Below are 10,463 nucleotides of genomic sequence, written 5' to 3' on the forward strand. Positions count from 1 at the left end.
AATGTGGGCCCAGAGTTGCCAAATCTTCAGGAGAAGCAAGAAATCTGAATCTGTTTAATGTGTAACCTCCAGATTTTAAAATACTGGTAAATGATTCAAATTAAATACTAGATGAACCAGCCAAAATGTCTAATCCAGACACTGATCTCAAGCCACCCTTTGAAACCTCTGGTGCAGTGTATACATAATGTTCCATGGTACATCATACTTATTTTAAAACCTGTCTTGTTTTTAACTAACAGAATACAAAATGCTATATTGCTGGACACTTAGGCTGTGACATTACAGCTGCTACAATGGACATTCTTGTCTGTGTCTTTGTGTGCTTATAAAAATAATTCTAGAAGACTCAAAATTGCCCTGGAAAAGGTTGTACCAATTTACAATCCTATTAACAGTACATGAGGGCGTCCTTTTCTGGGGCACTCTAAGCAGATTCTCATGTGCCAGCCCAGAGATCAGATGCAGTAGGTCTGGGATTGTATATTTTCTTAAACTCCCAGATGATTCTGATGATCAGTGATTTTGGAACCACTGTCTTGGATCATTAACAAGTTGTTTGGGATGAATTCCAGTCAATTATAAAGGAATCATAAATACTTTCATCTGCATTTCTGTTTTAGGCTGTTACCTCTGATTATTGCCCTCTATGAAAACACCAAAGGGCTCTGCTGCTGCTGTTGCAGGCATTTCAGTCAGAGCAGGACAATAAATAAAACAACTCAGGAACCTTCGAGCAGCTTTTATTGGCACAGCCCCAAAAAAGGCGTGGTAGTCATTTCTGAGCAAAAACCTGTAGCTCAGCAAGGTCTTCAGTGTTGTGTTTAACACACCACTGAACCAGAAAGTTTAAGTTCCTGAAACAGATGCCCCAAGTCACTAAGAGGCTCCAAAATCAATAGGTCAAGCCCTGCTGCTCTGTTGAGACCTGAAAGGCAAAAAATAGTCCTGGATGTGCGTCCTGGTTATAGGATGACTGAAACGGCAGGGAACAGTATCAGTATCAAGTTTTCTCAGCTTGACTCCAGATCACCCCCCCATTACAAGGAAGATGTGTTTCAGCCGTGGCACTGAAGTCTCCACTCCATTCTGTGTTTGCCTAAGCAGCTTCTGCTTAGGACGAGTGGTGGTCATAGGACATGATCATCAGGATGGTAGAGTTCACTCATCAGGCGGTAGATGTAGGAAGGCGCATTCCCACCAATGTTGGAGATAAAGAGGGTAATGAGTTCTGGGGGGACGTAGTCAAACACAGGGCAATGAACACTGACCTTCTCCAAGATGTCCCCTGAAAGGTAATCACACGAGCGAAAGATAATACCAAGGCTCTTGTTCTAATAATTAAGTATCTTATAGATTCCAGGCTCAGTAATGCAAGTATACTCGCCACCCCAAGAAAGGGAAACTGCAGCAACATACAAACCAGAAGAGATGACTTCAGATCATGATACACCCTATGCTTATAACTCTCTAATGCCTTTCCATAGATAACCCTTAGAATAATATTCAAATTTGGGATTGCAACCTTCAAGATCTGGCCCCTCGCCACCGCACTGTACTAATTATAGCTCATATTACTCTCTCTCTTGCTCATTACTCTCTAGCCACATGGCCATCTTTTCCCAACTGGCTAAGCATGTACCTAACTCAGGCCCTTTGCACCAACACCTGGAAAACTCTTTCCTTCATCTTCACAGAGCAGGCTGTATTTCTTCAGGACTCAGCTGAAATGCCATCTCATTAAGTCCTTCCCCAGACTAAGGTAGTCCCCTCATCACTTTCCATCTCATCCTTCGTATTTGTTTTCTTCCTAAAACATCCCATGACCTAACATATTCTTGTCTGTCTTTTGCAACATAATGTAAACTCTGGGGGAGCAGGGCCTATCTATGTTATTCACTGTTACATTCCTCATGCCTGAAATAGTGTTGGATACACAGTGGGTACTCAATAGTCATAAATATTTCTTGAAAGAATGAATGTTTGTATAAATGGTGAAGTTATTCAATTTCCAAGAAGAATCAGCACCCCGAGTACTATGCTTTGCTCCAAGAGGGTGTTAAAGCCCATGCGAACTGTTGATGAGGCAGCAAGCTCACTGAGCAAAGCTGCCTTCAGAATACGTGAGAGAAATGGACCCCAACACACATAGGTGTCCAGGCTACAGGCGAGTTTCAGAAGTAACATTTCAGAGCCTGCTTTCTTTGGCAGTCACGTTACCAAAATGACTCCCTGCAGCAGCCGAAAACAAGAACATTTTATCACTGGGTTGTCGCCTGTGTCTTAAACAACCTTCAAGGCCAAACCCAGTCAGTGCTGGGTGATCCAACCCACCACGGCCCCAATAACTCGGTTAAAATATATTAGTTATAGAAGAAAATGAACATGGATTAGATCAGGACCCCAAGCACTCTAAGCTGCTCAAGAGAACAGTCCCCACAAGAAGTATGATAAAAAAAAACCCCACAACCTGACAGCATTCAATCCCATTGGCCACCAAAACCAAAACCAAAAGACCGAAACACACATACACAAAGACCCAAAACACACAAGCGCGTGCGCCACATACATTCAAGCAACTTCTGTACCTTCTGTGAAAGGCAGGACTTCTTCAGGAGCCACAAACTTGTGAAATGAATCTTCTTCATTGGGGAACTGGAAAAGAATTAGGGAAAAAGAAAAAAAAAGAGGGAGAGAGATCTGACACTTCCACTTTTAGGTATACACCCAAGAGAAATAAAAAACACACATCCACAGACATTTGATTACAAAGGCTTACAGCAGCATTATTCACAAAAGCCAAAAGGTAGAAATAACTCAGATGCTTATCAACAGATGAATGGATAATTAAATTGTGGTATATCCATGCAATGGAATACTATTCGGCCACAAAAAGGAACAAAGTACTGTGCTACAACTCGGATGAAGCCCCAAAACATTATGCTAAGTGAAAGAAACCAGAAACAAAAGGGTCCATATTGTATGACCCCTTTTATGTGAAATATCAAAAGTAAGCAAATCCATAGAGACAGAAAGCAGATTAGCAATTACTAGGAGATGGGGAGAAGGAGGAATAGGGAGTGATTACTCAATAGGCACAGAGTGTTTTTCTGGGATGATGAAAAAGTTTTGAAACTACAGAGTAGTAGTTGCACAATGCTGTGAATGTAGTAAATGCCACTGAACTATACAATTTTAAATGGTTAATTGTATGTTATGTGAATTTCACCTCAATTTTTTAAAAAGTAGGCACCCATAGATAGGCTGATATGTTCAAAGCAAGTAGTTTCTATCACTGGTGAAACTGCTCTTCACTTAGTAACTTCTTGTATTCAGGCTACAGAGGACAGTCCCTGGAACAAATAAAACTAATTCTATGTTTCTAGTTTCAACTTACTTGGCATTTTCAGAAATGGTGTCAGCGAGTGGTGGTAATGTAAACAAAGGGCCTTCCCCAACTGCGTATGGTCCTGACCTTACAATTTTTTTTTTCTTTTTTTTTTGCGGTACGTGGGCCTCTCACTGTGGTGGCCTCTCCTGCTGCGGAGCACAGGCTCCGGACGCGCAGGCTCAGCTGCCATGGCTCACGGGCCTAGCCGCTCTGCAGCATGTGGGATCTTCCTGGACCGGGGCACGGCACGGCCTGCATCGGCAGGCGGACTCTCTACCACTGCGCCACCAGGGAAGCCCCTGACCTTACAATTTTGACTTCCTGAAGCTGACAGGTTGTAACTATCAATGGCTTTTCCTGGATCAAGACTTCTGTGGCTTTTTCCAGCCTCCACTGGGTCTAATCCATTGAGTAAATGCAGACAAAGAGAAGCCCCAGAGTGAGAAGGTTGAAGGCCCAGAGTTCAGACCTACACCTTGACTTACTTCTGTTGGCTAGACACAGACGAGAGAGTAGCTGGAGACAGACAGACATACCTGTGGGGAAAGCTTGAACATCGGTGCACAGACAATGAGTGGGGTGGAATGGTGCTTTGCTGCCAGCGCTAGAGTGTGAGTTCCTGTCACAGCTCTCAGGGCGCCATTGGCCAGGATGGTCTTTGTGCCAATGATCACCTTTGGGACAGGAAAGAAAATGTGAGCCATCCTGGGAACAGAGCCCTAAACAGGCCATTGGGCACAAGAGCCTGAACGCTCAGCCTCAGTCTTGGTGTACTGAGGGGTCACACGCTGGTACACCCAAGGGAAAGGGAGTCTAGGCTCAGACCACAAGTTCTAGCATAAAAGTGGGTTCACAAGGGAAGAATGAACATAGTACAGGACAGGAAACTGCAATATCTACTGTTCTTAGCCCTGTCTTTCCTGGAAATCTATCTGTCATACCTCCTGAGAAGCAGGGAGCCTTTCTTCCACCATCCACCACCACCAAGCTCTCTGAGCAGAAGTGAGCAGCCCTTTACCAGATCCCTAGCAGCTGACACACTTACCTTAGTCCCACTTAATTCTTTTCAATGCTTTAACCAAAATGAAGCTCCTCCAAGTGAGGAACAATGATTCAGATAAAGGGGGAAACAAAATCAGTTAATAGATTAAAAAGGCCCATGTATGTATTTTTAAAAGGTGCTAGAAACTTTCCTCCCTTCTCATGGATATTGGGGGTGGAGAACCAACATTTTAGAAGTATAATCTTCATGAATTCGACATATTATAACCCAAATACACCCACCTTGTTGACTCTTGACATAACAGCAAAAATGGCAGCATCCGTCATGACAGTTGTCTCAATACCTGTTTTGGACAAATTGACTGCCATCTCATGACCCTGCAATAGGAGAGAAAGGCTGATGCTGGGAGGAAGAGTGAGAGAGAATGAAAGAGCTCTGGGGATTCTGTGATACTGGGCATATCCAGCATGCAATTTCCAACAGATAACTAACTCATCTGGTAGGTATTCTCTGGGAAGCGGGAGGAAGCCCAGGGGACGCTAATAAATGTTTATTACTCCCCAACAGCACTAGGACAGCCACAAAACTGGAAATATGACTTGCTTGCATAATCCAGCAGAGCTGACAAGACAGATCCTAGCTCATTATTTTACAACATCCTTGCATGCTTACATATTTCCTTTTTTGGAGACCTATTATTTACCTAAAGATTGAGTGAGGTTAGACCAAGCATCACTCATCCTCAAGGTAATTTACCCTATTTTGATTCCTAAAACAACCAATATTTATCTTTTCTTGGGCCTAGCAACTCATCCAACTTTCTTATGTTTTTTTTTTTTTTACCCCGTTCTATGAAAACATTTATTGAGCCTTTATTTTACAGAAGTGAATACCGCTGACTCTCTCAAGGAGTTTTTAGGAGAGGCATATATATATAAAAAACTTTATATATATATATAACTCTAACATGCAGTAATAGATATAATAATAGAGGTACTGAAGTAGGAAGTAGTATAGAGCTAGAATTGATTCATTTTCTATTGGAAGGGTTGGGGAGAAAAGGGAGAACAGCCATGAAAAACAGTTTCCCAGAGGAGATGATATCTAAACTGGGTCTTGAAGGTTAAAAACAAAGGTTTCATTCTTTATATGGTATGAAAAATGTGTCACCCAACTTTCCTAAACCAATGTTTAAGAATGTTAACAGAATGAACTTGAAAATTCCCTTAGTGTTTTACTTTGTCTTCTCACTGTGCCTTGCTTATCAATTCAAAGATGGCATGGAGCCCACCTACCCCTCCTTTATTCTCTCCTTATTTTCAATTTTTCTTAGCAACTCCAGCAGTCCCCGTACCTGACAGAAAGGCGCACACTCTGCCACGATGACATGGAATTTCCTCTTTCGGGCAGCCTCTTTGAGGAAGGCCTCCACTGTTCGGGAGAAGCCAATGGTCATGATCACCTCATTGGAGTGGATGTGCTCCAGAGCCTGGGCTGCGATGTTCTCCGTTGTCCCTTCTGCAAGAAGCCAGTTTTTCCAGGAAAATATGACACTGCCATGCTACAACACAGACAGACACTACAGAAAACAGAAAGGGATGTGCACCCTTCTCTAGACTGCCCAACTAGCAGACCCTGGTAACACGTGGTCAATGGACTTAATGTGGAATGTCACCTTTCCTTAAAAGCCCTGCTCCTCCACGATCTTCCACCTCCCAAGTTCTCAGCCTACCCTCTTGCCCAGCAGCACCCCTATTCATCAACTTACTCCCCGTGCCCCTGCCGGGTCCCAACACCAGCTCTTTACAATTGACTTTGAAGACAATGAATTTAGGCAAGAAATAGTCCAAATTGGGAAACTCTAAAGTGCTGAGCGTGGGGTAAACAGAGCTTCCCCCAAAAGAACTCCTCCTCCAAAAGGTGTCCACAACACCTCCACCTGACAGGGAGGCCACGGTAGAAAAATTGGGGGGGGGGGAATTTGGAAGCAGCAGCTCAGTGCACAGACAGACCCGGGAACGCTGATTGCAATAAGTATCTGCAGTTCTCCCGGGTCACATAGACAAGGGGGATGGACGTGGCCTGTGTGTATGTGTATGTATATGTGTATGTGTGTCTGTATAAAAATTCAAGAGGAAGTTTAGTGAAGGAGGGTCTATCAACTGTGGTTTTCGGGGGTTCATCTTCTTTAAAATAAAAATAAAGCTCTTCCCAAATAGAGTCTCCACCACAGAGGATGTGCAGTCGATAAGGGGTTAGTCTGTAAGGAAATGTAAAGAGGGTTATCTTAGTCTACCACCTATTCCAACCCTTCCTAATCAGGATGAGGGCAAACTTCCGAGAACCAGAGGACTGGTAATCTCCCATCTCTGCTGATGAACAACTTCCAGGGTCTTCTGTTCCCTCATCTGCCTGCCACCTGTCCTGTCCACCTAGGGATCAGGACTCACCCAGTTCCACAAGCAGCTCATTAATTGCTTCAATGATGTTGGACTGGAGTTGAGCATAATGGGAGCGGAAATCCTCGCTCAGGCCCCCGGATGTCAAGAGTTTGTGCAGGGACTCTTGCTGATCGCTCTCGTCGCTGCGTCCGTGGAGTCTATGGAGGCAACAAGACCCAAAGAGGGAGGTGGGGAAGAGATGTGGTCATTAAGGTAACAACAGCTGCTCAGCTCCAATAAAGGCTCCATGCAAAAAGCGTCACTGGGTCCAACCCCCGGCCCAGGACGTGGGCCTGACCTGCCATACTCCTCTCGGATGATCCTGAGCACTCTCCGCACCATGTTGCCCACAGTGGTCTCTGAGGGTTGAGCGGCCGTCATCCTCCGGCCTTCTCTGCGGATCAATTCCATCAGCTCCCCTGTCGTCCAAAGAGAGAGGGTAAGCGCGGCAAGGGCGCGGTGGGGCCTGGGCGACTTTCCGCCCGGGGATTGGAAGCGGAAAGTGGCGAGGGAGGCGATGGAGCTAGGCCTGCCTCACCTGCATTGCTCCAGCGGTGGTCCGTGATGATCCGGCGCAGCAGCCCCAGGGTCTCCCGGGCCATGTCCTCGGAGCTGTGCCGCCCGCCGCCCCGCTTCAGTGCCTCCACGAAACTCTCGATCCTCTCGGACAACTCCGAGCCCTTGGCCTCAGCCCCCGGCATCTCGAAAGGACCCGCCTCGCCGGCGTAATCCGCACCTGCACGACCCCCAGGCTTGCACTTCCGGGGCAGGAGGGGTCGGCTTCCGCTCTGCGAGGAAGACTCCAGTTTGGGAGACGGCAGGGCCACGCCCCTCGCTGCCACATCCCGCCCCCCCACCTGCCAGAGCCAATCAGAGACTTGGAGTTCGATTTGTTCAGTTACGGCCGAGCGTCCGCGCGCCTCCGAGGTTGGAGGACCGGAAGTGACCTTTCTTACCTCCTCAGACGCTGAAGATCTCGCAAGTCAGGCATTAAGAGGGTGGCTAGACCAGTTGTGGAAACAGCCAGTCTGAACGTCCCCCACCACTACCCAAGGCTACGCTGGAGAAGTTGCCGCCCTCCTTCCAGGTCCCTCAGCTCCGGTGACGGCCCAGCCTCCATACACACACGCTCAGAGTGTGCGTCCAGGGTCAGCTACCCCATCGGCCGACGCCCCTTTATAATGCTGTTACACTGCGCGTTACTGGTTCGTTTGCGCCTCTGTCTCTAATAGATTGAGCTCCCTGAAGGCAGGGACAATATATATATATTTTGTTTGTTTGCCTTTGCCTTTTGCTTTTAAACGTCTAGCACGCATAATATAAGACAGGAATCGGGAATGAGGAGATCGGATACCCACCAATAAGGAGATTCAAAGTCGGAGTTAATATGGGAGCAAAGATGATGTCCTTCCATCTGAAGAGACTACAGAGACTAGAGAGTATAACATAACACCAAGAGCTGCCATTTACTTAAAGCTTACTAGGTGTTGGACACTGTGTGAATTGTCTCATCTAATGCATCTCTGTGAGGTAGGTCCTCTTATCCTCATTTTACAGATCAGGAAACAGAGCCACAGAACTTAAGCAGTTAGTAACGGGATGCGTTTATATTTAAATCCAGGTGTGTCTGAACCCAAGGTCTCTGTGTAATGAGAATCTCTAATTATTTCCTTAAGATAAATTCTTAGAAGTGAAGTCCATGGGCGCACACCTTTCTAAGACTGTTGTTACAGTTGACAAATTGCCCTCCAAAAAAATAGTCTCTAATTATTTCCTTAAGATAAATTCTTAGAAGTGAAGTCCATGGGCACACACCTTTCTAAGACTGTTGTTACAGTTGACAAATTGCCCTCCAAAAAAATATATCAATATGAAAATCAGACAAAGATAGTACAAGAAAAGAAAATTACAGACCAGTGTCCCTCATGAATGCAGATACAAAGATCTGCAACAAATTACTAGCAAACCAAATCCATCAATACATAAAAGATTAATGTATAATTATCAAGTAGAATTTAAACCTGGAATGCAAAGCTGTTTCAATATTCGAAAATCAATTTGAGAAACCATATTAATATTCTGAAAAGTAAAACCACAGGATCATATCAATTGATGTAAGAAGCATTTGACAAAAATCAACAGCCATTGAATTAAAAAAAAAAAAACACAAAACCTCTCAGACAACTAGCAATAGAAAGGAAATTCTTCAGCGTGATAAGGGGCATCTACAAAATCCTATACCTAACATCATACTTTATGGTGAAAGACTGCTTTCTCTCTAAGGTCAGGAACAAGGCAAGGATGTCCACTCTCACTACTCCTATTTAGTATTATACTCAAAGATCTAGCCAGTGCAATAAGGCAAGAAAAAGAAATTTTAAAAACATACAGACTGGAAAGAAAGAAAACTGTCCCTATTAACAGAAGACATCATTGTCTACATAGAAATTCCCAAAGAATCAATAATAATAAGAAAAAGCCTCCTAGAACTAATACATGAATTTAGCAAGGATACAAGGTCAACACACAAAAATTATCATATTTCTGTATACTATTGATGAATAATCAGAAACCAAGATTGAAAACATAGTAGCTCCCAAAAGCCATAAAATATTTGTCAATTTTACTGTGTGTTAAGTTTAAAATGTCCAAAAAATTCTATGAGTTTACATGCTTGCTGGCACTTATGGTCTGGCCGATTTTGGACATTGTCATTATATTTCCAGGTATAAAGCCATTAAAAAATAAGGTATGTACTATTCTGTACATACAAAAGAATATGTGCACATGTGTATATAGTATGTATATGCAAGTTATGAAACTTAACAAAAAAATGAACACCCATGGGCCCATCTGTCAACTTGAAAACTAAAAATCTCAAATTCATAGACACAGAAAGTAGAATGGTGGTTGTCAGAGGCTCGACGGAGGGATTATTTATTGTTTAATGTTCAGAGTTTCAGTTGTACAAGATGAAAGGAATTCTAGAAATGGATGGTTGATGATGGATGTGCATTTATATTGTACAACAATGTAAGTGCATTTAATGCCACTGAACTACACACTTAAGGGTTAAAATGGTAAATTTTATGTTAGGTGTATTTTACCACAATTTTAAAAAATAAATAATTTGTGATATTAAAAAAAAAATACCTAGAATACTGCCAGTACCATCCCATCAATGTGTGTGCTCTTTTCCTAACCCATTTCCCTGCCTTCTGCCACACCCAAGGATAACCACTAAACTAAATTTTGATTGATACTCCTTTGCTTTATGAAAAAATAATTTATATTTACAATCCCTAAACAACGTAGTGATTAATTTTGCTTGTTTTGGAGTTTTTTTACAAATGGTATTATAATGTAATCTTCTACAAGTTGCTTTTTTTACTTAGTATGACGTTGCTAAAATTCATCCATGTTGTTATATGTATCTGTAGTTCTCTTGTTTGCACTGCTGTGTAATGTTCTATCATGTGACTATACCACAATTTATGTATTCATTTTCCTTCAACAGATATTTGGGTTGTTTCCAATCTTTTTGGGGGGTGAGAGAATATAAACTATAAATATTCTTTTGTATATCTTGGCATACCTACAAGTGGAACAGCTGGGTCATAGGCTATGT

The 10,463-nt window shown here is 43.3% G+C and overlaps 1 protein-coding gene across 1 annotated transcript; it reads right to left on the reverse strand.

The window, feature by feature from the left end:
- Window positions 1–727: 727 nt before the first annotated feature.
- EIF2B2 (eukaryotic translation initiation factor 2B subunit beta) lies at window positions 728–7,611 on the reverse strand. Its single transcript, XM_060095810.1, has 8 exons — window positions 7,374–7,611; window positions 7,134–7,254; window positions 6,845–6,993; window positions 5,749–5,912; window positions 4,676–4,771; window positions 3,928–4,065; window positions 2,589–2,655; window positions 728–1,288 (listed from the first exon to the last, which is right to left on the reverse strand). Exons 1-8 carry the CDS (start codon window positions 7,534–7,536, stop codon window positions 1,131–1,133), a joined length of 1,056 nt encoding a protein of 351 aa, XP_059951793.1. The 5' UTR covers window positions 7,537–7,611; the 3' UTR covers window positions 728–1,130.
- Window positions 7,612–10,463: the final 2,852 nt, after the last annotated feature.

Source organism: Mesoplodon densirostris, chromosome 4 (genome assembly GCF_025265405.1).
Source record: "Mesoplodon densirostris isolate mMesDen1 chromosome 4, mMesDen1 primary haplotype, whole genome shotgun sequence".
Taxonomy (NCBI): domain Eukaryota; kingdom Metazoa; phylum Chordata; class Mammalia; order Artiodactyla; family Ziphiidae; genus Mesoplodon; species Mesoplodon densirostris.